The following is a 26,531-nucleotide window of genomic DNA, read 5'->3' on the forward strand; positions in this document are numbered from 1 at the left end:
CATAGACTGTTAGCAGGGGGGATAGAAGGCTATACTGACCGTAGACTGTTAGCAGGGGGGATAGAAGGCTATACTGACCGTAGACTGTTAGCAGGGGGGATAGAAGGCTATACTGACCGTAGACTGTTAGCAGGGGGGATAGAAGGCTACACTGACCGTAGACTGTTAGCAGGGGGTGATAGAAGGCTACACTGACCATAGACTGTTAGCAGGGGGGATAGAAGGCTACACTGACCATAGACTGTTAGCAGGGGGGATAGAAGGCTATACTGACCATATTTTTATTTTTTTTATTTTTTTTATTTCACCTTTATTTAACCAGGTAGGCAAGTTGAGAACAAGTTCTCATTTACAATTGCAACCTGGCCAAGATAAATCAAAGCAGTTCGACACATACAACACATGGAGTAAAACAAACATACAGTCAATAATACAGTAGAAAAATAAGTATATATTCAATGTGAGCAAATTAAGTGAGATAAGGGAGAAAAGGCAAAAAAGGCCATGGTGGCAAAGTAAATACAATATAGCAAGTAAAACACTGGAATGGTAGATTTGTAGTGGAAGAAAGTGCAAAGTAGAAATAGAAATAATGGGGTGCAAAGGAGCAAAATAAATACAGTAGGGGAAGAGGTAGTTGTTTGGGCTAAATTATAGATGGGCTATGTACAGGTGCAGTGATCTGTGAGCTGCTCTGACAGCTGGTGCTTAAAGCTAGTGAGGGAGATAAGTGTTTCCAGTTTCAGAGATTTTTGTAGTTCGTTCCAGTCATTGGCAGCAGAGAACTGGAAGGAGAGACGGCCAAAGGAGGAATTGGTTTTGGGGGTGACCAGAGAGATTTACGTGCTGGAGCGCGTGCTACAGGTGGGTGCTGCTATGGTGACCAGTGAGCGGTGATAAGGGGGGACTTTACCTAGCAGGGTCTTGTAGATGACCTGGAGCCAGTGGATTTGGCGACGAGTATGAAGCGAGGGCCAGCCAATGAGAGCGTACAGGTCGCAGTGGTGGGTAGTATACGGGGCTTTGGTGACAAAATGGATGGCACTGTGATAGACTGCAGCCAATTTGTTGAGTAGGGTGTTGGAGGCTATTTTGAAAATGACATCTCCAAAGTCGAGGATCAGTAGGATAGTCAGTTTTACGAGGGTATGTTTGGCAGCATGAGTGAAGGATGCTTTGTTGTGAAATAGGAAGCCAATTCTAGATTTAACTTTGGATTGGAGATGTTTGATGTGAGTCTGGAAGGAGAGCTTACAGTCTAACCAGACACATAGGTATTTGTAGTTTTCCACATATTGTAAGTCAGAACCGTCCAGTGTAGTAATGCTGGACAGGTGGGCAGGTGCAGGCAGCGATCGGTTGAGTTGGAGGCCACGGAAGGAGAGTTGAATGGCATTGAAGCTCGTCTGGAGGGTTGTTAACACAGTGTCCAAAGAAGGGCCAGAAGTATACAGAATGTCGTCTGCGTAGAGGTGGATCAGAGACTCACCAGCAGCAAGAGCGACACCATTGATGTTTACAGAGAAAAGAGTTGGCCCAAGAATTGAACCCTGTGGCACCCCCATAGAGACAACCTGAGGCCCAGACAACAGGCCATCCGATTTGACACATTGAACTCTATCAGAGAAGTAGTTGGTGCACCAGGCGAGGCAATCATTTGAGAAACCAAGCCTATTGAGTCTGCCGATGAGGATGTGGTGATTGACAGAGTTGAAAGCTTTGGCCAGGTCAACGAATACGGCAGCCCAGTATTGTTTCTTATCGTTGGCGGTTACGATATCGTTTTGGACCTTGAGCGTGTCTGAGGTGCACCCATGACCAGCTCTGAAACCAGATCTCATAGCGGAGAAGGTGCGTTGGGATTCGAAATGGTCGGTAATCTGTTTGTTGACTTGGCTTTTGAAGACCTTAGAAAGGCAGGGTAGGATAGATATAGGTCTGTAGCAGTTTGGGTCAATAGTGTCCCCTCCTTTGAAGAGGGGGATGACAGCAGCTGCTTTCCAATCTTTGGGAATCTCAGACGACACGAAAGAGAGGTTGAACAGGCTAGTAATAGGGGTTGCAACAATTTCGGCAGATAATTTTAGAAAGAAAGGGTCCAGATTGTCTAGCCCGACTGATTTGTAGGGGTCCAGATTTTGCAGGTCTTTCAGAACCTCAGCTGACTGGATTTGGGAGAAGGAGAAATGGGGAAGGCTTGGGCGAGTAGCTGTGGGGGGTGCAGTGCTGTTGACCGCGGTAGGGGTAGCCAGGTGGAAAGCATGGCCAGCCGTAGAAAAATGCTTATTGAAATTCTCAATTATAGACGGACAGCAGGGGGATAGAAGGCTACACTGACCATAGACTGTTAGCGGGGGGGATAGAAGGCTACACTGACAATAGACTGTTAGCAGGGGGGATAGAAGGCTATACTGACCATAGACTGTTAGCAGGGGGGATAGAAGGCTACACTGACCATAGACTGTTAGCAGGGGGATAGAAGGCTACACTGACCATAGACTGTTAGCAGGGGTGATAGAAGGCTACACTGACCATAGACTGTTAGCAGGGGGGATAGAAGGCTACACTGACCATAGACGGACAGCAGGGGTGATAGAAGGCTATACTGACCATAGACTGTTAGCAGGGGGGATAGAAGGCTACACTGACCATAGACTGTTAGCAAGGGGGATAGAAGGCTATACTGACCATAGACTGTTAGCAGGGGGGATAGAAGGCTACACTGACCATAGACGGACAGCAGGGGGTGATAGAAGGCTATACTGACCATAGACTGTTAGCAGGGGGGATAGAAGGCTACACTGACCATAGACTGTTAGCAGGGGGGATAGAAGGCTATACTGACCATAGGCTGTTAGCAGGGGGGATAGAAGGCTATACTGACCATTTGCTGTTAGCAGGGGGGATAGAAGGCTATACTGACCATAGACTGTTAGCAGGGGGGATAGAAGGCTACACTGACCATAGACGGACAGCAGGGGGTGATAGAAGGCTACTGTGGGCAGTTCTGGGACAGATGTATTGGGTTGAAGAGAACACTGCCCTGGAGATTCAGGAGAGTCCTCTGGTAAACTGTATGTGTGACACTAGAGTTTGTCCCACACAGTAGATGGAGCTGTGGATGCAAGGACTCACAGTCCATGAGGTCAACATAATAGCTGGAGCTGTGGATTTAAGGACTCACAGTCCATGAGGTCAACATAATAGATGGAGCTGTGGATGCAAGGACTCACAGTCCATGAGGTCAACATAATAGATGGAGCTGTGGATGCAAGGACTCACAGTCCATGAGGTCAACATAATAGATGGAGCTGTGGATGCAAAGACTCACAGTCCATGAGGTCAACATAATAGATGGAGTTGTGGATGCAAGGACTCACAGTCCATGAGGTCAACATAATAGATGGAGCTGTGGATGCAAAGACTCACAGTCCATGAGGTCAACATAATAGATGAATCCATGTTGTGAAGCAATACATTGTTTGTTTACTCAGACAGTTGTTCCCCCCTGTATACAGAACCATGAGAGGGAGACAGCGCTGCACTGTGCGGCCCAGTACGGCCACTCTGAGGTGGTGTCCATCCTACTGAAGGAGCTGACAGACCCCACCATGAGGAACAGCCGCGACGAGACGCCCCTGGACCTGGCCGCACTCTACGGACGACTTCAGGTGAGGATGGACCTGAGCAAGGTTTCTTCCTTCTACAGAGTTTTCCCAAGCCAATGTGCCTCTGATTCTGCTTGCTCTCTGTGGTCTAGGCTGGGTTACTGTAAAAGCAATTTGTGACATTTTAAAAGGCTTTTATAAATGCATTTGATAGTGAGAGAGAAGGGGGTTGAGAGAGAGAGAGAGCGAGAGCCTTTGACTAGTTTCATTAGTTGTGCTAGTTCAGGACTACAACAAAATACACTATATATAGAAAAGTATGTGTACACCCCTTCAAATTAGTGGATTCGGCTGTTTCAGCCACACCCGTTGCTGACAGGTGTAAGTAATTGAGCACACAGCCATGCAATCTCCATAGACAAACATTGGCAGTAGAATGGCCTAACTGAAGAGTTCAGTGACTCAATGTGGCGCCGTCATATGTGTCCCTTCCAACAAGTCAGTTCATCACATTTCTGCCCTGCTAGAGCTGACCCAGTCAACTATAAGTGCTGTTATTGTGAAGTGGAAACGTCTAGGAGCAACAACGGCTCAAACGCGAAGTGGTAGGCCACACAATTTCACAGAATGGGACCACAGAGTGCTGAAGCGTGTACCGCGTAAAAACGTCTTGTCCTCGGTTGAAACACCACCGAGTTCCAAACTGCCTCTGGAAGCAACGTCAGCACAAGAACTGTTGGGAGCTTCATGAAATGGGATTCAATGGCTGCGTAGCCGAACACAAGCCTAAGATCACCATGCTCAATGCCAAGCGTCTGCTGGAGTGGTGTAAAGCTCGCCGCAATTTGACTCTGGAACAGTGGAAACACGTTCTCTGGAGTGATGAATCACGCTTCACCATCTGGCAGTCCGACTGACGAATCTAGGTTTGGCGAATTCCAGGAGAACCCACCTGGCCCAATGCATAGTGCCAACTGTAAAGTTTGGTGGATGAGGAATAATGGTCTGGGGCTGTTTTTCATGGTTTGGGCTAGGCCCCTTAGTTCCAGTGAAGGGAAATCTTAACGCTACAGCATACAATGACATTCTATACGATTCTGTGCTTCCAACTTTGTGGCAACAGTTTGGGGAAGGCCCTTTCCTGTTTCAGCATGACAATATCCCCGTGCGCAAAGTGAGGTCCGTACAGAAATGGTTTGTCGATTTGTGTGGAAGAACTTGACTGGTCTGCACAGAGCCCTGATCTCAACCCCATCGAACAGCTTTGGGATGAATTGGAATGCAGACTGCGAGCCAGGCCTAATCGCCCAACATAAGTGCCTGACATCACTAATGCTCTTGTGGCCGAATGGAAGCAAGTCCCCGCAGCAATGTTCCAACATCTAGTGGAAAGCCTTCCCAGAAGAGTGGAGGCTGTTATAGCAGCAAAGGGGGGACCAACTCCATATTAATGCCCATGATTTTGAAATGAGATGTTCGACAAGCAGGTGTCCACATACGTTTGGTCCTGACGTGGCTTGTGGTCCTGACGGTCTGAAAACAATGTTGTATGTAATACTGTAGTAACAGACAAGGGCCTGTATCAAATAAGTACACATTTAGATCTTGGAACTCATGTCCACTGGGCTTCAACCCCTCTCTCCTCTCCTCCCCTCTCCTCCCCTCTCCTCCCTTCCCCCTCATCCCAGGTGGTCTGTATGTTGGTGACCGCCCACCCCAACCTGATGAGCAGCCACGGGACAAGGCGCCACACGCCCCTGCACCTGGCCGCCCGCAACGGGCACCACTCAGCCGTGCACACCCTGCTGGAGGCCGGCATGGACGTCAACTCCCAGGTCAGCGGTCTAGGGGTCAGGGTCACTGTGGAGTCAGGGGTGAGTGGTTAGGTGGATGGGTAAGGGTTGGGAGGGGGGTGAGGAATGGTTTCGTAGGTTAGCTTTTATTTTGCAGGTGTGTTGTTGGGGGGTCACTCTGCGTTTCTACTTCAGTACAACATGTTCTCCTGTAGAGGGAGGTAAAGAGAGGTGAGCTAAAGGTCAACTCAGCCTTAAAGGAAAACTCCTCCCAAAAACAGTCTTTTGGTATTTGTTTCATTTTGTCAGCAATCAAGTTTTCAAGATGGGTGACTTTCAAAATACAGAAATCATCCCTGTATGATGGATTTAGCATCACCTGGTAGTCAGGGTGAAACCAGGCTTCAGCTTTGTAACAGTTCTCTTCTCTCCTCAAATCAAATCAAATGTATTTGTCACATACACATGGTTACATTTACATTTACATTTAAGTCATTTAGCAGACGCTCTTATCCAGAGCGACTTACAAATTGGTGGATTCACCTTATGATATCCAGTGGAACAACCACTTTACAATAGTGCATCTAAATCATTTAAGGGGGGGGGGGTTAGAAGGATTACTTTATCCTATCCCAGGTATTCCTTAAAGAGGTGGGGTTTCAGGTGTCTCCGGAAGGTGGTGATTGACTCCGCTGTCCTGGCGTCGTGAGGGAGCTTGTTCCACCATTGGGGTGCCAGAGCAGCGAACAGTTTTGACTGGGCTGAGCGGGAACTGTGCTTCCTCAGAGGTAGGGAGGCGAGCAGGCCAGAGGTGGATGAACACAGTGCCCTTGTTTGGGTGTAGGGCCTGATCAGAGCCTGAAGGTACGGAGGTGCCGTTCCCCTCACAGCTCCGTAGGCAAGCACCATGGTCTTGTAGCGGATGCGAGCTTCAACAGGAAGCCAGTGGAGAGAGCGGAGGAGCGGGGTGACGTGAGAGAACTTGGGAAGGTTGAACACCAGACGGGCTGCGGCGTTCTGGATGAGTTGTAGGGGTTTAATGGCACAGGCAGGGAGCCCAGCCAACAGCGAGTTGCAGTAATCCAGACGGGAGATGACAAGTGCCTGGATTAGGACCTGCGCCGCTTCCTGTGTGAGGCAGGGTCGTACTCTGCGAATGTTGTAGAGCATGAACCTACAGGATCGGGTCACCGCCTTGATGTTAGTAGAGGACGACAGGGTGTTGTCCAGGGTCACGCCAAGGTTCTTAGCACTTTGGGAGGAGGACACAATGGAGTTGTCAACCGTGATGGCGAGATCATGGAACGGGCAGTCCTTCCCCAGGGGAAGAGCAGCTCCGTCTTGCTGAGGTTCAGCTTGAGGTGGTGATCCGTCATCCACACTGATATGTCTGCCAGACATGCAGAGATGCGATTCGCCACCTGGTTATCAGAAGGGGGAAAGGAGAAGATTAATTGTGTGTCGTCTGCATAGCAATGATAGGAGAGACCATGTGAGGATATGACAGAGCCAAGTGACTTGGTGTATAGCGAGAATAGGAGAGGGCCTAGAACAGAGCCCTGGGGGACACCAGTGGTGAGAGCATGTGGTGTTAATGCAAGTATAGCGAAATGCTTGTGATTCTAGTTCCGACCATGCAGTAATATCTAACAAGTAATATAACCTAACAATTTCACAACAACTACCTTATACACACAAGTGTAAAGGAATGAATACGAATATGTACATAAAAATAAATGAATCATGGCCGAACAGCATAGTCAAGATGCAGTAGATGGTATAGAGTACAGTATATACATATGAGATGAGTAATGTAGGATATGAAAACATAAAGCGGCATTGTTTAAAGTGGCTAGGGATACATTTAATTATATCAAGATGGCAAGATGCAGTAGATGGTATAGAGTACAGTATATACATATGAGATGAGTAATGTAGGGTATGAGAACATATGAAGTGACATTGTTTAAAGTGGCTAATGATATATTACATCAAGATGGCAAGATGCAGTAGATGGTATAGGGTACAGTATATACATAAGAGATGAGTAATGTAGGGTAAGTAAACATATAATATAAAGTGGCTAGTGATAAATTGTTTACATACATTTTTCCATTATTAAAGTTGCTTGAGTTGAGTCAGTATGTTGGCAGCAGCCACTCAATGTTAGTGATGGCTGTTTAACAGTCTGATGGCCTTGAGATAGAAGCTGTTTTTCAGTCTCTCGGTTCCCACTTTGATGCATCTGTACTGACCTTGCCTCCTGGATGATAGCGGGGTGAACAGGCAGTGTCTCGGGTGGTTGTTGTCCTTGATGATCTTTTTGGCCTTCCTGTGACATCGGGTGGTGTAGGTGTCCTGGAGAGCAGGTAGTTTGCCCCCAGTGATGCATTGTGCAGACCTCACTACCCTCTGGAGAGCCTTACGGTTGTGGGCGGAGCAGTTGCCGTACCAGGCGGTGATACAGCCTGACAGGATGCTCTCAATTGTGCATCTGTAAAAGTTTGTGAGTGTTTTTGGTGACAAGCCGAATTTCTTCAGCCTCCTGAGGTTGAAGAGGCGCTGCTGTGCCTTCTTCACCACGCTGTCTGTGTGGGTGGACCATTTCAGTTTGTCCGTGATGTGTACGCCGAGGAACTTAAAACTCTCCACCCTCTCCACTACTGTCCCGTTAATGTAGATAGGGGGCTGCTCCCTCTGCTGTTTCCTGAAGTCCACGATCATCTCTTTTGTTTTGTTGATGTTGAGTGAGAGGTTATTTTTCTTGCACCACACTCCGAGGGCCCTCACCTCCTCCCTGTAGGCCGTCTCGTCATTGTTGGTAATTAAGCCTACCACTGTAGTGTCGTCTGCAAACTTGATGATTGAGTTGGAGGCGTGCATGGCCATGCAGTCATGGGTGAACAGGGAGTACAGGAGAGGGCTGAGAACGTACCCTTGTGGGGCCCCAGTGCTGAGGATCAGCGGGGTGGAGATGTTGTTTCCTACCCTCACCACCTGGGGGCTGCCCGTCAGGAAGTCCAGGACCCAGTTGCACAGGGCAGGGTCGAGACCCATGGTCTCGAGATTCATGACGAGTTTGGAGGGTACTATGGTGTTAAATGCTGAGCTGTAATCGATGAACAGCGTTCTTACATTTCTCCTGCAGATGTTGCTCCAGTAAATCTGACTGTCTCTTTAGCTCAAGATAACACTGCCTCCTCTCTCCTTGTAATGAATGTTTAAAGCCTGTCTCCTCTGTTTTTAATGAGTTGGTACAGTATCTAAGGACAATCTTCCTTCTACTCAACCTCTTTCTGAATATGGTTTTGCAGTAATATTAGCAGAACACAGCAACTCACAGTGTGTGTGTTTGTGAGGGGCGGTCGGAGTAGGTCAAGGATGAGTTTGAGATGTGTGTGTGTTGTCTTCATACATACAGTATGGCACTGTGTATGTGTGATTGCTTCAGATACAGAACGTGTGTGTGTGTGTGTGTGTGTGTGTGTGTGTGTGGGGAGGGGGGGTGTAGAATGATGTGTTTACCCCCCTCATACCCATGTCTCTGTTCCTGTTCTTATGTGTACGTAAACCTGTCCCCTGTGTTTACCCCCTCATACCTCTGTCCCTGTTCTTATGTGTACGTAAACCTGTCCCCTGTGTTTACCCCCCTCATACCTCTGTTCCTGTTCCTGTTCTTATGTGTATGTAAACCTGTCCCCTGTCTTTACCCCCCTCATACCCCTGTCTCTGTTCCTGTTCTTATGTGTATGTAAACCTGTCCCCTGTGTTTACCCCCCTCATACCTCTGTTCCTGTTCTTATGTGTATGTAAACCTGTCCCCTGTGTTTACCCCCCTCATACCTCTGTCCCTGTTGTTATGTGTATGTAAACCTGTCCCCTGTGTTTACCCCCCTCATACCTCTGTCCCTGTTCTTATGTGTATGTAAACCTGTCCCCTGTGTTTACCCCCCTCATACCTCTGTCCCTGTTGTTATGTGTATGTAAACCTGTCCCCTGTGTTTACCCCCCTCATACCTCTGTCCCTGTTCTTATGTGTATGTAAACCTGTCCCCTGTGTTTACCCCCCTCATACCTCTGTCCCTGTTCTTATGTGTATGTAAACCTGTCCCCTGTGTTTACCCCCCTCATACCTCTGTCCCTGTTGTTATGTGTATGTAAACCTGTCCCCTGTGTTTACCCCCCTCATACCTCTGTCCCTGTTCTTATGTGTACGTAAACCTGTCCCCTGTGTTTACCCCCCTCATACCTCTGTTCCTGTTCTTATGTGTATGTAAACCTGTCCCCTGTCTTTACCCCCCTCATACCCCTGTCCCTGTCCCTGTTCTTATGTGTATGTAAACCTGTCCCCTGTGTTTACCCCCCTCATACCTCTGGCCCTGTTCTTATGTGTATGTAAACCTGTCCCCTGTGTTTACCCCCCTCATACCTCTGTCCCTGTTGTTATGTGTATGTAAACCTGTCCCCTGTGTTTACCCCCCTCATACCTCTGTCCCTGTTCTTATGTGTATGTAAACCTGTCCCCTGTGTTTACCCCCCTCATACCTCTGTCCCTGTTGTTATGTGTATGTAAACCTGTCCCCTGTGTTTACCCCCCTCATACCTCTGTCCCTGTTCTTATGTGTATGTAAACCTGTCCCCTGTGTTTACCCCCCTCATACCTCTGTCCCTGTTGTTATGTGTATGTAAACCTGTCCCCTGTGTTTACCCCCCTCATACCTCTGTTCCTGTTCTTATGTGTATGTAAACCTGTCCCCTGTGTTTACCCCCCTCATACCTCTGTCCCTGTTGTTATGTGTATGTAAACCTGTCCCCTGTGTTTACCCCCCTCATACCTCTGTCCCTGTTCTTATGTGTATGTAAACCTGTCCCCTGTGTTTACCCCCCTCATACCTCTGTCCCTGTTGTTATGTGTATGTAAACCTGTCCCCTGTGTTTACCCCCCTCATACCTCTGTCCCTGTTCTTATGTGTATGTAAACCTGTCCCCTGTGTTTACCCCCCTCATACCTCTGTCCCTGTTCTTATGTGTATGTAAACCTGTCCCCTGTGTTTACCCCCCTCATACCTCTGTCCCTGTTGTTATGTGTATGTAAACCTGTCCCCTGTGTTTACCCCCCTCATACCTCTGTCCCTGTTCTTATGTGTACGTAAACCTGTCCCCTGTGTTTACCCCCCTCATACCTCTGTCCCTGTTGTTATGTGTATGTAAACCTGTCCCCTGTGTTTACCCCCCTCATACCTCTGTTCCTGTTCTTATGTGTATGTAAACCTGTCCCCTGTCTTTACCCCCCTCATACCCCTGTCCCTGTCCCTGTTCTTATGTGTATGTAAACCTGTCCCCTGTGTTTACCCCCCTCATACCTCTGTCCCTGTTCTTATGTGTATGTAAACCTGTCCCCTGTGTTTACCCCCCTCATACCTCTGTCCCTGTTGTTATGTGTATGTAAACCTGTCCCCTGTGTTTACCCCCCTCATACCTCTGTCCCTGTTCTTATGTGTATGTAAACCTGTCCCCTGTGTTTACCCCCCTCATACCTCTGTCCCTGTTGTTATGTGTATGTAAACCTGTCCCCTGTGTTTACCCCCCTCATACCTCTGTCCCTGTTCTTATGTGTATGTAAACCTGTCCCCTGTGTTTACCCCCCTCATACCTCTGTCCCTGTTGTTATGTGTATGTAAACCTGTCCCCTGTGTTTACCCCCCTCATACCTCTGTCCCTGTTCTTATGTGTATGTAAACCTGTCCCCTGTGTTTACCCCCCTCATACCTCTGTCCTGTTCTTATGTGTATGTAAACCTGTCCCCTGTGTTTACCCCCCTCATACCTCTGTCCCTGTTCTTATGTGTACGTAAACCTGTCCCCTGTGTTTACCCCCCTCATACCTCTGTCCCTGTTCTTATGTGTACGTAAACCTGTCCCCTGTGTTTACCCCCCCCATACCTCTGTCCCTGTTCTTATGTGTATGTAAACCTGTCCCCTGTGTTTACCCCCCTCATACCTCTGTCCCTGTTCTTATGTGTACGTAAACCTGTCCCCTGTGTTTACCCCCCTCATACCTCTGTTCCTGTTCTTATGTGTATGTAAACCTGTCCCCTGTCTTTACCCCCCTCATACCCCTGTCCCTGTCCCTGTTCTTATGTGTATGTAAACCTGTCCCCTGTGTTTACCCCCCTCATACTTCTGTCCCTGTTCTTATGTGTATGTAAACCTGTCCCCTGTGTTTACCCCCCCCATACCTCTGTCCCTGTTCTTATGTGTATGTAAACCTGTCCCCTGTGTTTACCCCCCTCATACCTCTGTCCCTGTTCTTATGTGTACGTAAACCTGTCCCCTGTGTTTACCCCCCTCATACCTCTGTCCCTGTTCTTATGTGTACGTAAACCTGTCCCCTGTGTTTACCCCCCTCATACCTCTGTCCCTGTTCTTATGTGTATGTAAACCTGTCCCCTGTGTTTACCCCCCTCATACCTCTGTCCCTGTTCTTATGTGTACGTAAACCTGTCCCCTGTGTTTACCCCCCTCATACCTCTGTCCCTGTTCTTATGTGTACGTAAACCTGTCCCCTGTGTTTACCCCCCTCATACCTCTGTCCCTGTTCTTATGTGTACGTAAACCTGTCCCCTGTGTTTACCCCCCTCATACCTCTGTCCCTGTTCTTATGTGTATGTAAACCTGTCCCCTGTGTTTACCCCCCTCATACCTCTGTCCCTGTTGTTATGTGTATGTAAACCTGTCCCCTGTGTTTACCCCCCTCATACCTCTGTCCCTGTTCTTATGTGTATGTAAACCTGTCCCCTGTGTTTACCCCCCTCATACCTCTGTCCCTGTTCTTATGTGTACGTAAACCTGTCCCCCTCTCTCTCTTCACCCTCCCTTCTCTCTCTTCACCCTCCCTTCTCTCTCTTCACCCTCCCTTCTCTCTCTTCACCCTCCCTTCTCTCTCTTCACCCTCCCTTCTCTCTCTTCACCCTCCCTTCTCTCTTCACCCTCCCTTCTCTCTCTTCACCCTCCCTTCTCTCTCTTCACCCTCCCTTCTCTCTCTTCACCCTCCCTTCTCTCTCTTCACCCTCCCTTCTCTCTCTTCACCCTCCCTTCTCTCTCTTCACCCTCCCTTCTCTCTCTTCACCCTCCCTTCTCTCTCTTCACCCCTCCCTTCTCTCTCTTCACCCTCCCTTCTCTCTCTTCACCCCTCCCCTTTCTCTCTTCACCCCTCCCCTCTCCCTCTTCTCCCCTCCCCTCTCTCTAGCTCTCTCTCCTCCTCTCCCCTCCCCTTCTCTCTCTCCTCCCCTCCCCTTCTCTCTCTCCTCCCCTTCTCTCTCTTCCTCCTCCCCTCTCTCTCTTCACCCCTCCCCTCTCTCTCGCTCTCTCCCCTCCCATCTCTATTTTCTCCCCTCTTCCCTCCTCCCCTCTCTCTCACTCTCGCTCTCTCTCCTCCCCTTCCCTCTCTCTCTCTTCACCCTCCCCTCTCTCTTCACCCTAAACACACACACACACACACACATTCAGACCCCTCCGACACACACACACACACACACACACACACACACACACACACACACCTTTATACTTCTTCAAGCTGTAAAGTGAATCTGAAACTGAGTGTCAAACTGTATTGAAAGGCCCCAAGTGGCGAAGCGGGCAGTGTGTTAAGAATTAGCGCGTCTAGGTGGGTCATGTTTCGGAGTTGCAGCGATGAGACAAGGTCGTAACTAGCAATGGGAGAAAATGTGGTAAAATAAAGGCCCAAAACAAACCCCCCCTCAGTCTTCAGTCAAACAGATAGGAAGTCAATCTTCTTTGTGAATCGATTTCCTCATTTTCCAGTGACATCACCAACTAATCGCCATGGGAAACGACACAGGAAGGGGTTTGAGGGGGGAAGTGGGGGAGGGTCTGCCGGTTTGGTTTCCTGTCCTTCGATGTATGTGTGTGTGCTCCCTCTAAACTCATCGCCCAGTCACCTCTAGTCCCAAGTCACCGTGGGTTGTGAAGCTTTTTGTCTTTTCTCGATTTGGATATTTTTACGTTCCTGTTTTTGACCTGGTCTTCTGGATTCTGTGGTATTGGATGATCAGATGCCCTTTCATTGGCATGCTTTGACCTTTGAACTGTAAGGGTCAGTCAGACGCACCAGGATTGGGTGTGTGGGAACACTGGAGGACCAGTTCTGGGTTTTGATTGGTCGATGTGTTGGATTTCTGGGGTCTTTCCTGGCTGCGTTGATAATACCTTGGTGATAGAGGAAAGACAAGGTATAGTGTGTGTGTGTACACACACACACACACACACACACACACACACACACACACACACACACACAGCATGCTTGTTGCAATTAGTCACAAAGCAGGAGCCTGGCTGGGTGTTAGCCACTAGCATCCAGGCCATATGGAGAGGGAGGAAACTGTTGTATTTGGAATGGGACGTTCCCTCCACGCGGCTCTGTGTACAAAGAGATTTCTTGGGCGATGTCTTAAAATCAATCTTTTCTTTCTCTCTCCCACATCACTCTCCCCTCTCTTGCCTTCTATTATTCGGTCTCCTTCTCTTTCTCTCTTACCCTCCCCCCTCTCTTTCTCTCTCTCTCTCTCTCTCTCTCTCTCTCTCTCTCTCTCTCTCTCTCTCTCTCTCTCTCTCTCTCTCTCAGACGGAGAATGGCAGTGCTCTCCACGAGGCAGCTCTCTATGGGAAGATGGATGTGGTTCGTCTGCTGCTAGACTCAGGTGGGTGTCATGAGAGAGTCCATGTACCCCCCCCCCACCTCATACCTCTGTCCCTGTCCCTGTTCTTATGTGTATGTAAACCTGTCCCCTGTGTTTACCCCCCTCATACCCCTGTCTCTGTTCCTGTTCTTATGTGTATGTAAACCTGTCCCCTGTGTTTACCCCCCTCATACCCCTGTTCCTGTCACTGTTCTTCTGTGTATGTAAACCTGTCCCCTGTGTTTACCCCCCTCATACCCCTGTCTCTGTTCCTGTTCTTATGTGTATGTAAACCTGTCCCCTGTGTTTACCCCCCCTCATACCCCTGTTCCTGTCACTGTTCTTCTGTGTATGTAAACCTGTCCCCTGTGTTTACCCCCCTCATACCCCTGTCTCTGTTCCTGTTCTTATGTGTATGTAAACCTGTCCCCTGTGTTTACCCCCCCTCCTACCCCTGTTCCTGTCATTGTTCTTATGTGTATGTAAACCTGTCCCCTGTGTTTACCCCCCCCCCCCCCCCCCCATTCGTAGATGATATGGAGAGAGAGAGAGAGACGGTAGATGATATGGGGAGAGAGAGAGAGAGAGAGAGTAGACGATATGGAGAGAGAGAGAGACTGTAGACGATATGGAGAGAGAGAGACAGTAGATGATATGGAGAGAGAGAGACAGTAGATGATATGGAGAGAGAGAGACAGTAGATGATATGGAGAGAGAGAGAAACGGTAGATGACATGGGGAGAGAGAGAGAGAGAGAGAGTAGACGATATGGAGAGAGAGAGCGACTGTAGACGATATGGAGAGAGAGAGAGACAGTAGATGATATGGAGAGAGAGAGACAGTAGATGATATGGAGAGAGAGAGACAGTAGATGATATGGAGCGAGAGAGACAGTAGATGATATGGAGAGAGAGAGAGAGACAGTAGATGATATGGAGCGAGAGAGAGACACTAGATGATATGGAGAGAGAGAGAGACAGTAGATGATATGGAGAGAGAGATACAGTAGATGATATGGAGAGAGAGATACAGTAGATGATATGGAGAGAGAGAGACAGTAGATGATATGGAGAGAGAGACAGTAGATGATATGGAGAGAGAGACAGTAGATGATATGGAGAGAGAGAGACAGTAGATGATATGGAGAGAGAGAGAGAGACAGTAGATGATATGGAGAGAGAGAGAGACAGTAGATGATATGGAGAGAGAGAGAGGCAGTAGACGATATGGAGAGAGAGACAGTAGTTGATATGGAGAGAGAGAGAGACAGTAGATGATATGGAGAGAGAGAGACAGTAGATGATATGGAGAGAGACAGTAGATGATATGGAGAGAGAGAGAGACAGTAGATTATATGAGAGAGAGTGACAGTAGATGATATGGAGAGAGAGAGACAGTAGATGATATGGAGAGAAGAGTTTTGAGTTTTTATAAAACCTTTATTTTATGCTCAAGTAGTAACACAAATAATGGCACACTGTGCCTTTTCAGAAATTAAACAACACGTGTCATTCTTAAATAAACATTGAAAAAATTTATAAATACAAATAAAAAAGCATTTCATCAACAAAAAATAATGTCCCCTCGTCCACAAAACAAACCACCCCTTCGTAAGCCCACTTCTCCTCAATGGGAGGTCTTTTACGGCCGAGAAGAACTCAAAATTCACTTTTATTCTCGCTTTGACTAGTCCCTAAAAAACACATCTTATATCCTGTCTGTATCCCGTGTCTCTTTTATGTTTCCTAGCTTGTCCCAAAATAAAATGTAACAGTTGACATTTTCTGTTGTTTACTATATTGAAACCCCCAAATCAAAACAGTGCTATTGAAAATCTCCCCTACAGCTGTAAAAAATACTATATTATTTCAAATAGAGGCGTTATCCTCTCACACGCCATAAAACAGTGAAAAATTGTTTCTCTCATATTAAAAAAAGGACATGCATCTGAATTAATGACAGAAACAAAACTGCAATGATGCCATGCGAAACCTTCCATTGCATATCACCAGTACCCTTTTGTAACGGTGGCTTGTACAGTGCTCTCCATGCTGGCTTTATCTTGTCACCAAGGTTCAGTTTTACCCTCCAAGGAGTGTCTTTTCTATATTTCACTTCATCTATATTCAAAACCTTGACACACCTCCTATATAAATCCTTCCCATTCACCTCATCCAAACCCACCTCTTCCAACCCTCTCAAATCCAGTAATAACACATTTCTTTCTGACTCTGAGATATTGGTGTAATCCCTGGTCTTGGAAATGGGACGTTTTCATCTTGTACCTTTTCCTTGTGACTGTTGAGCATAATCCCCTCTTCTGCTGACAGAGCCTTCCTGCAGCTTCCCAGCAGTTGTCAATCCATTCCGACCTCACCCCCAAATGTTCAGCCACCCGTCCTCCATCCATTAAGGTGCGCCCAGCCATGTCCATTAACTGTTTTAGGGGGATGATTTTGCCCTTCACCAGAATGTTGGAGAAATGTGGAACAGCTGCAGTTGTACAATCCAGTGTTGCCCCATAACACCAGAGGTTCCTCCAACAGCCAATGAACCGACTCCGCTGTAGTTATTCTGGACACCTTCATTATGCTCCAAACCCCAAGAAGGCCTCTGTAAAACGGAGGTACTCCCTCCCTAGAAATCTGGCTACTATCAACCAGAAATAAAGCCTTCTTTAAATCTAATCCCCCTACCTGCTGTAATACCAGACCTGCCACCCCTCTCCACAACACATGTTCCGGTCCATAGAGCAACCTTTGAATAAACTGAAACCGGAAAGCAGCAGCCCTACTAGCAACATGTACAAGACCTTGTCCCCCCTCCTCCTTTGACAAATACAAAACACTTTGTGGAACCCAATGATATTTATCCCCCAAAACATCTACAATAATTGCGTGTATCTTGGCCAGAAGCCAGATGGTGGCTCTAAACATGCCAACCGATGCCACACTGCAGAGGCAACCACATAGTTAACAATAATAGTGGTCCCCTATATGACATACGAGATAACAACCAACACCATCTCCTCATCCTCCCTTCCACCATTTCAACCACCCCATTCCTATTTTTGTTCCATAGTCGCCTCATCCCCTAGGTACACTCCAAGATACTTACCCGTTCACCATTCCAGCCCCCCTGGCAAAGCCACGATCCCTCCAGACCATTTCCCAATCTGTGAAGAACAACTTTTTTGCCAATTTACCTTACATGGGATATTCCCCTAAACCGATCAACCATTAGACTCAAACTATCCACCTCCGCTTGATTTTTCACTAAAATAACTACATCATCAGGATATGCTGAGAGACGAATAGAAGGAATATCCTGTGAAAGGTACACCCCTTCAATGTGACTTCTAATGCTATTTAGTAGTGGCTCTATAGCAATGGAATATAACATTCCAGACAATGAACACCCCTGCCTAATACCCCTACACACTTTAATAGGAGCACTCAAGCCACCGTTAACTTTCAATACACTTTCAATGTCACCATATATCACCGTGATCATGGCAGTAAAACCAGAGCTGAAACCAAATGCCTCAAATGTGTGTCATAAGTATTGATGTTCAACTCGGTCAAATGCCTTTTCCTGATCAATTGAAATTAGACCAGCATCCAACCCAACAGCCCTAGAGACGTCCAAAAAATCCAGAATCAGGAAATGTTATCACCTATCTGCCTGCCGGGAACAGAGTAGGATTGGTATGGTATGATTTGTCCGATCACCTTCCTCAGCCTGTTGGACAAAGCCTTGGACAGGATCTTATAATCAGTGCACAATAAGGGCACCGGCCTCCAGTTCTTCACCTCCATAGGGTCACCCTTTTTTGGTAGTAGGGTAAGGACAGCCCTTCTGCAGCTTATCGGTAGTAACCCTCCGGTCAAACTATCGTTAACTACTGCTAGCCAATCCTCTCCCAACATAGCCCCAAAAGACAAAAAAGTCAACAGGAAGCCCACCATTTTCCATGCCTTTTAATGCAGCGTATATCTCCTGCAGAAACAATGGTTGCTCTAGTTCAACCTGAGCTTCTGCAGCCACCTGTGGGAGCGCATCAATAAACTGTTGTCACTGTTATATCCTCTTTGTACTCACACGTGTAGAGCTCAGCATAGAACTCTACTGTCCTCTTTCTAATTTCACTTGTAGAGCTCAGCATAGAACTCTACTGCCCTCTTTCTAATTTCACTTGGAGAGCTCAGCGTAGAACTCTACTGCCCTCTTTCTAATTTCACTTGGAGAGCTCAGCATAGAGCTCTACTGTCCTCTTTCTAATTTCACTTGTAGAGCTCAGCATAGAACTCTACTGCCCTCTTTCTAATTTCACTTGGAGAGCTCAGCATAGAACTCTACTGTCCTCTTTCTAATTTCACTTGTAGAGCTCAGCATAGAACTCTACTGCCCTCTTTCTAATTTCACTTGGAGAGCTCAGCATAGAACTCTACTGTCCTCTTTCTAATTTCACTTGGAGAGCTCAGCGTAGAACTCTACTGTCCTCTTTCTAATTTCACTTGTAGAGCTCAGCATAGAACTCTACTGCCCTCTTTCTAATTTCACTTGTAGAGCTCAGCATAGAACTCTACTGCCCTCTTTCTAATTTCACTTGTAGAGCTCAGCGTAGAACTCTAATGCCCTCTTTCTAATTTCACTTGTAGAGCTCAGCATAGAACTCTACTGTCCTCTTTCTAATTTCACTTGTAGAGCTCAGCATAGAACTCTACTGCCCTCTTTCTAATTTCACTTGTAGAGCTCAGCATAGAACTCTACTGCCCTCTTTCTAATTTCACTTGTAGAGCTCAGCATAGAACTCTACTGTCCTTTTTCTAATTTCACTTGTAGAGCTCAGCATAGAACTCTACTGTCCTCTTTCTAATTTCACTTGTACAGTGGGGGGGGAAAAGTATTTGTTCCCCTGCTGATTTTGTACGTTTGCCCACTTACAAAGAAATTATCAGTCTATAATTTTAATGGTAGGTTTATTTGAACAGTGAGAGACAGAATAACAACAAAAAAATCCAGAAAAACGCATGTCAAAAATGTTATAAAATGATTTGCATTTTAATGAGGGAAATAAGTATTTGACCCCTTTGCAAAACATGACTTAGTACTTGGTGGCAAAACCCTTGTTGGCAATCACAGAGGTCAGACGTTTCTTGTAGTTGGCCACCAGGTTTGCACACATCTCAGGAGGGATTTTGTCCCACTCCTCTTTGCAGATCTTCTCCAAGTCATTAAGGTTTTGAGGCTGACGTTTGGCAACTCGAACCTTCAGCTCCCTCCACAGATTTTCTATGGGATTAAGGTCTGGAGACTGGCTAGGCCACTCCAGGACCTTAATGTGCTTCTTCTTGAGCCACTCCTTTGTTGCCTTGGCCGTGTGTTTTGGGTCATTGTCATGCTGGAATACCCATCCACAACCCATTTTCAATTCCCTGGCTGAGGGAAGAAGGTTCTCACCCAAGATTTGACGGTACATGGCCCCATCCATCTTCCCTTTGATGCGGTGAAGTTGTCCTGTCCCCTTAGCAGAAAAACACCCCCAAAGCATAATGTTTCCACCTCCATGTTTGACGGTGGGGATGGTGTTCTTGGGGTCATAGGCAGCATTCCTCCTCCTCCAAACACGGCGAGTTGAGTTGATGCCAAAGAGCTCCATTTTAGTCTCATCTGACCACAACACTTTCACCCAGTTGTCCTCTGAATCATTCAGATGTTCATTGGCAAACTTCAGACGGGCATGTATATGTATTCTTGAGCAGGGGGACATTGCGGGCGCTGCAGGATTTCAGTCCTTCACGGCATGGTGTGTTACCAATTGTTTTCTTGGTGACTATGGTCCCAGCTGCCTTGAGATCATTGACAAGATCCTCTCGTGTAGTTCTGGACTGATTCCTCACCGTTCTCATGATCATTGCAACTCCACGAGGTGAGATCTTGCATGGAGCCCCAGGCCGAGGGATACTGACAGTTATTTTGTGTTTCTTCCATTTGCGAATAATCGCACCAACTGTTGTCACCTTCTCATCAAGCTGCTTGGCGATGGTCTTGTAGCCCATTCCAGCCTTGTGTAGGTCTACAATCTTGTCCCTGACATCCTTGGAGAGCTCTTTGGTCTTGGCCATAGTGGAGAGTTTGGAATCTGATTGATTGATTGCTTCTGTGGACAGATGTCTTTTTTACAGGTAACAAGCTGCGGTTAGGAGCACTCCCTTTAAGAGTGTGCTCCTAATTTCAGCTCGTTACCTATGTAAAAGATACCTGGGAGCCAGAAATCTTTCTGATTGAGAGGGGGTCAAATATTTTTGTTGTTATTTTGTCTCTCACTGTTCAAATAAACCTACCATTAAAATTATAGACTGATCCTTTCTTTATCAGTTGGCAAACGTACAAAATCAGCAGGGGATCAAATACTTTTTTCCCCCACTGTAGAGCTCAGCATATAATTCTACTGCCCTCTTTCTAATTTCACTTGTAGAGCTCAGCATAGAACTCTACTGTCCTCTTTCTAATTTCACTTGTAGAGCTCAGCATAGAACTCTACTGTCCTCTTTCTAATTTCACTTGTAGAGCTCAGCATAGAACTCTACTGTCCTCTTTCTAATTTCACTTGTAGAGCTCAGCATAGAACTCTACTGCCCTCTTTCTAATTTCACTTGGAGAGCTCAGCGTAGAACTCTACTGCCCTCTTTCTAATTTCACTTGGAGAGCTCAGCATAGAGCTCTACTGTCCTCTTTCTAATTTCACTTGTAGAGCTCAGCATAGAACTCTACTGCCCTCTTTCTAATTTCACTTGGAGAGCTCAGCATAGAACTCTACTGTCCTCTTTCTAATTTCACTTGTAGAGCTCAGCATAGAACTCTACTGCCCTCTTTCTAATTTCACTTGGAGAGCTCAGCATAGAACTCTACTGTCCTCTTTCTAATTTCACTTGGAGAGCTCAGCGTAGAACTCTACTGTCCTCTTTCTAATTTCACTTGTAGAGCTCAGCATAGAACTCTACTGCCCTCTTTCTAATTTCACTTGTAGAGCTCAGCATAGAACTCTACTGCCCTCTTTCTAATTTCACTTGTAGAGCTCAGCGTAGAACTCTAATGCCCTCTTTCTAATTTCACTTGTAGAGCTCAGCATAGAACTCTACTGTCCTCTTTCTAATTTCACTTGTAGAGCTCAGCATAGAACTCTACTGCCCTCTTTCTAATTTCACTTGTAGAGCTCAGCATAGAACTCTACTGCCCTCTTTCTAATTTCACTTGTAGAGCTCAGCATAGAACTCTACTGTCCTTTTTCTAATTTCACTTGTAGAGCTCAGCATAGAACTCTACTGTCCTCTTTCTAATTTCACTTGTACAGTGGGGGGGAAAAGTATTTGTTCCCCTGCTGATTTTGTACGTTTGCCCACTTACAAAGAAATTATCAGTCTATAATTTTAATGGTAGGTTTATTTGAACAGTGAGAGACAGAATAACAACAAAAAAATCCAGAAAAACGCATGTCAAAAATGTTATAAAATGATTTGCATTTTAATGAGGGAAATAAGTATTTGACCCCTTTGCAAAACATGACTTAGTACTTGGTGGCAAAACCCTTGTTGGCAATCACAGAGGTCAGACGTTTCTTGTAGTTGGCCACCAGGTTTGCACACATCTCAGGAGGGATTTTGTCCCACTCCTCTTTGCAGATCTTCTCCAAGTCATTAAGGTTTTGAGGCTGACGTTTGGCAACTCGAACCTTCAGCTCCCTCCACAGATTTTCTATGGGATTAAGGTCTGGAGACTGGCTAGGCCACTCCAGGACCTTAATGTGCTTCTTCTTGAGCCACTCCTTTGTTGCCTTGGCCGTGTGTTTTGGGTCATTGTCATGCTGGAATACCCATCCACAACCCATTTTCAATTCCCTGGCTGAGGGAAGAAGGTTCTCACCCAAGATTTGACGGTACATGGCCCCATCCATCTTCCCTTTGATGCGGTGAAGTTGTCCTGTCCCCTTAGCAGAAAAACACCCCCAAAGCATAATGTTTCCACCTCCATGTTTGACGGTGGGGATGGTGTTCTTGGGGTCATAGGCAGCATTCCTCCTCCTCCAAACACGGCGAGTTGAGTTGATGCCAAAGAGCTCCATTTTAGTCTCATCTGACCACAACACTTTCACCCAGTTGTCCTCTGAATCATTCAGATGTTCATTGGCAAACTTCAGACGGGCATGTATATGTATTCTTGAGCAGGGGGACATTGCGGGCGCTGCAGGATTTCAGTCCTTCACGGCATGGTGTGTTACCAATTGTTTTCTTGGTGACTATGGTCCCAGCTGCCTTGAGATCATTGACAAGATCCTCTCGTGTAGTTCTGGACTGATTCCTCACCGTTCTCATGATCATTGCAACTCCACGAGGTGAGATCTTGCATGGAGCCCCAGGCCGAGGGATACTGACAGTTATTTTGTGTTTCTTCCATTTGCGAATAATCGCACCAACTGTTGTCACCTTCTCATCAAGCTGCTTGGCGATGGTCTTGTAGCCCATTCCAGCCTTGTGTAGGTCTACAATCTTGTCCCTGACATCCTTGGAGAGCTCTTTGGTCTTGGCCATAGTGGAGAGTTTGGAATCTGATTGATTGATTGCTTCTGTGGACAGATGTCTTTTTTACAGGTAACAAGCTGCGGTTAGGAGCACTCCCTTTAAGAGTGTGCTCCTAATTTCAGCTCGTTACCTATGTAAAAGATACCTGGGAGCCAGAAATCTTTCTGATTGAGAGGGGGTCAAATATTTTTGTTGTTATTTTGTCTCTCACTGTTCAAATAAACCTACCATTAAAATTATAGACTGATCCTTTCTTTATCAGTTGGCAAACGTACAAAATCAGCAGGGGATCAAATACTTTTTTCCCCCACTGTAGAGCTCAGCATATAATTCTACTGCCCTCTTTCTAATTTCACTTGTAGAGCTCAGCATAGAACTCTACTGTCCTCTTTCTAATTTCACTTGTAGAGCTCAGCATAGAACTCTACTGTCCTCTTTCTAATTTCACTTGTAGAGCTCAGCATAGAACTCTACTGTCCTCTTTCTAATTTCACTTGTAGAGCTCAGCATAGAATTCTACTGCCCTCTTTCTAATTTCACTTGTAGAGCTCAGCATAGAACTCTACTGCCCTCTTTCTAATTTCACTTGTAGAGCTCAGCATAGAACTCTACTGCCCTCTTTCTAATTTCACTTGTAGAGCTCAGCATAGAACTCTACTGTCCTCTTTCTAATTTCACTTGTAGAGCTCAGCATAGAACTCTACTGTCCTCTTTCTAATTTCACTTGTAGAGCTCAGCATAGAACTCTACTGTCCTCTTTCTAATTTCACTTGTAGAGCTCAGCATAGAACTCTACTGTCCTCTTTCTAATTTCACTTGTAGAGCTCAGCATAGAACTCTACTGTCCTCTTTCTAATTTCACTTGTAGAGCTCAGCATAGAACTCTACTGTCCTCTTTCTAATTTCACTTGTAGAGCTCAGCATAGAACTCTACTGTCCTCTTTCTAATTTCACTTGTAGAGCTCAGCATAGAGCTCTACTGCCCTCTTTCTAATTTCACTTGTAGAGCTCAGCATAGAACTCTACTGTCCTCTTTCTAATTTCACTAGGGCTAGTGAGCTCCTGTCCAACAGCTGATTTGAAGCAAATAATAATTCCTTTTTGTTCATTATTTTTCTCTGAACCAAAGACAATTTGAAAATGACTTCTCACCAATGCCCCCTGTGCTCTGATACCCAGCAGGTCTGCCAATGCCCCCTGTGCTCTGATACCCAGCAGGTCTGCCAATGCCCCCTGTGCTCTGATACTCAGCAGGTCTGCCAATGCCCCCTGTGCTCTGATACTCAGCAGGTCTGCCAATGCCCCCTGTGCTCTGATACCCAGCAGGTCTGCCAATGCCCCCTGTGCTCTGATACCCAGCAGGTCTGCCAATGCCCCCTGTGCTCTGATACCCAGCAGGTCTGCCAATGCCCCCTGTGCTCTGATACTCAGCAGGTCTGCCAATGCCCCCTGTGCTCTGATACCCAGCAGGTCTGCCAATGCCCCCTGTGCTCTGATACCCAGCAGGTCTGCCAATGCCCCCTGTGCTCTGATACCCAGCAGGTCTGCCAATGCCCCCTGTGCTCTGATACTCAGCAGGTCTGCCAATGCCCCCTGTGCTCTGATACTCAGCAGGTCTGCCAATGCGGCTTTTTTTATCTTGAGGGCCTGAGTATGACCTCGGTCTCCTGTGGTCTCAACTAACGTCAGGACTTCCACTATTTCAGACTCTGGGGTGTTCATTGATCTGGGGATGTCTGTGGTGACGTTCATTGCGTATTGATTACAGAGTTGTTGAACCTTGATTTTCCCTATATCCCACCACTGTTGGAGGGATACAAAACTGGCCTTTTGAGACCTCCATCTCTCCCAGAAAAAAACTAAAACATTTTCTGAAGTGATCATCACTCAATAAAGTTATATTAAAATGCCAGTATGCACTTGTGGGTTTTACAGCGTTACGTATACACCACCTCTGTTATTAAACAATGATCACAAAATCCCACTGGGGTTATCACACCTGATTTACAGACCTGAGATTGATGTTCAAAACAATAAAACCTATCTAACCTGCCAGAGAGATGGTGTTCTCTCTCACATGGCCCATGTTTACTGTCTCGTGCCTCCATGTTGGCTCCGCCAAATATCACACAGTTCATGTGTTACAATAAGGCGTTTTTAAAAAAGTCCTTGAGGCTATAATATAGACAGGAGATGATATGGAGAGAGAGAGGGAGAGAGAGAGAGATACAGTAGATGATATGGAGAGAGAGAGAAGGGGACAGTAGATGATATGGAGAGAGAGGCAGTAGTTCATATGTAGAGAGAGAGGGAGAGATACAGTAGATGATATGGAGAGAGAGAAGGGGACAGTAGATGATATGGAGAGAGAGGCAGTAGTTCATATGTAGAGAGAGAGAGAGGGTAGATGATATGGAGAGAGAGAGACAGTAGATGATATGAGAGAGAGAGACACAGTAGATGATATGAGAGAGAGAGAGAGAGAAGATGATATGGAGAGAGAGAGAGGGGGACAGAGACAGTAGATGATATGGAGAGAGAGTGGGGGACAGAGACAGTAGATGATATGGAGAGAGAGAGAGAGGGGGACAGAGACAGTAGATGATATGGAGAGAGAGAGAGGGGGACAGAGACAGTAGATGATATGGAGAGAGAGAGAGGGGGACAGAGACAGTAGATGATATGGAGAGAGAGAGAGAGGGGGACAGAGACAGTAGATGATATGGAGAGAGAGAGAGAAGGGGACAATAGATGATATGGAGAGAGAGCGAAGGGGACAGTAGATGATATGGAGAGAGAGGCAGTAGTTGATATGTAGAGAGAGAGGGAGAGAGACAGTAGATGATATGGAGAGAGAGAAGGGGACAGTAGATGATATGGAGAGAGAGGCAGTAGTTCATATGTAGAGAGAGAGGGAGAGAGAGAGAGGGAGAGAGAGTAGATATGTAGAGAGAGGGAGAGAGAGTAGATGATATGGAGAGAGAGAGAGGGAGAGAGAGTAGATGATATGGAGAGAGAGAGAGAGAGAGAGAGAGAGAGAGAGAGAGAGAGAGAGAGAGAGAGAGAGAGAGAGAGAGAGAGAGAGAGAGAGAGAGAGAGAGAGAGAGAGAGAGAGAGAGAGAGAGAGAGAGGAGAGAGAGAGAGAGAGAGAGAGAGAGAGAGAGAGAGAGAGAGAGAGAGAGAGAGAGAGAGAGAGAGAGAGAGGACAGTAGAGGATATGGAGAGAGGGTGAGAGTGTGGTCTTTGAACTACCTCTCCCCCCTTATTTTCCTCAATCGCTTCCTGTTTCCTCTGTTGTCTTGTTGCACTTCCTGTGATGAACCCCAGGCAGCCATATTGTTTTTGTCCAGGGGGCTTATTTAGATGAGTGACAGGCCTGTACCGGTGTACTGTCTGACCCCTGTCATCCACCCAACCTTCTCCTCTATCCATCAATGTGTGTGTGTGTGTGTGATACAGGATGGACACAGCTAGCTTCCTCTGTCGGTAAATTGTCAGACAGAAATACAGTATAGATGTTTCCTTGTAAATTTCTCCAAGTGAGTCTATTTAGGGTCTTTGTCCTCCTACACGCAACACTTTACAGTGCTTCCTCTTTAAAATGTGTATATAAATTTACTTGTTAAGGGAGTGTGTGCAGGAGGCTAGATTTGTGTGAGTGTGGGGTGGCGTCGGCTGGGTGCCTGTCTGACCCGTTGTTTCGGTCTTCTGTCTGTCTGTTGCAGGTATTGATGCCAACATCACAGACTGCCAGGGAAGAACAGCTCTGGAGATCCTCAGAGAACACCCCGCACAGAAGTCCCAGCAAATCACTGCACTCATGCAAGGTACCACACATTAACAT

At 46.6% G+C, this 26,531-nt stretch overlaps 1 protein-coding gene across 4 annotated transcripts in view; it reads left to right on the forward strand.

Moving 5' to 3' along the window:
• LOC106576444 (ankyrin repeat and sterile alpha motif domain-containing protein 1B) overlaps window positions 1–26,531 on the forward strand; it is a 324,199-nt gene that overhangs the window by 87,050 nt on the left and 210,618 nt on the right. For all 4 annotated transcript variants that reach the window (XM_082964025.1, XM_045699996.2, XM_082964026.1 and 1 more), the window contains exons 4-7: window positions 3,519–3,671; window positions 5,297–5,443; window positions 14,051–14,126; window positions 26,413–26,514. In XM_082964025.1, the coding sequence (XP_082820151.1) occupies window positions 3,519–3,671; window positions 5,297–5,443; window positions 14,051–14,126; window positions 26,413–26,514 (478 nt within the window). The remainder of the gene's footprint in view (window positions 1–3,518; window positions 3,672–5,296; window positions 5,444–14,050; window positions 14,127–26,412; window positions 26,515–26,531) is intronic.

Source organism: Salmo salar, chromosome 17 (assembly GCF_965601325.2).
Source record: "Salmo salar chromosome 17, fSalSal1, whole genome shotgun sequence".
NCBI lineage: Eukaryota > Metazoa > Chordata > Actinopteri > Salmoniformes > Salmonidae > Salmo > Salmo salar.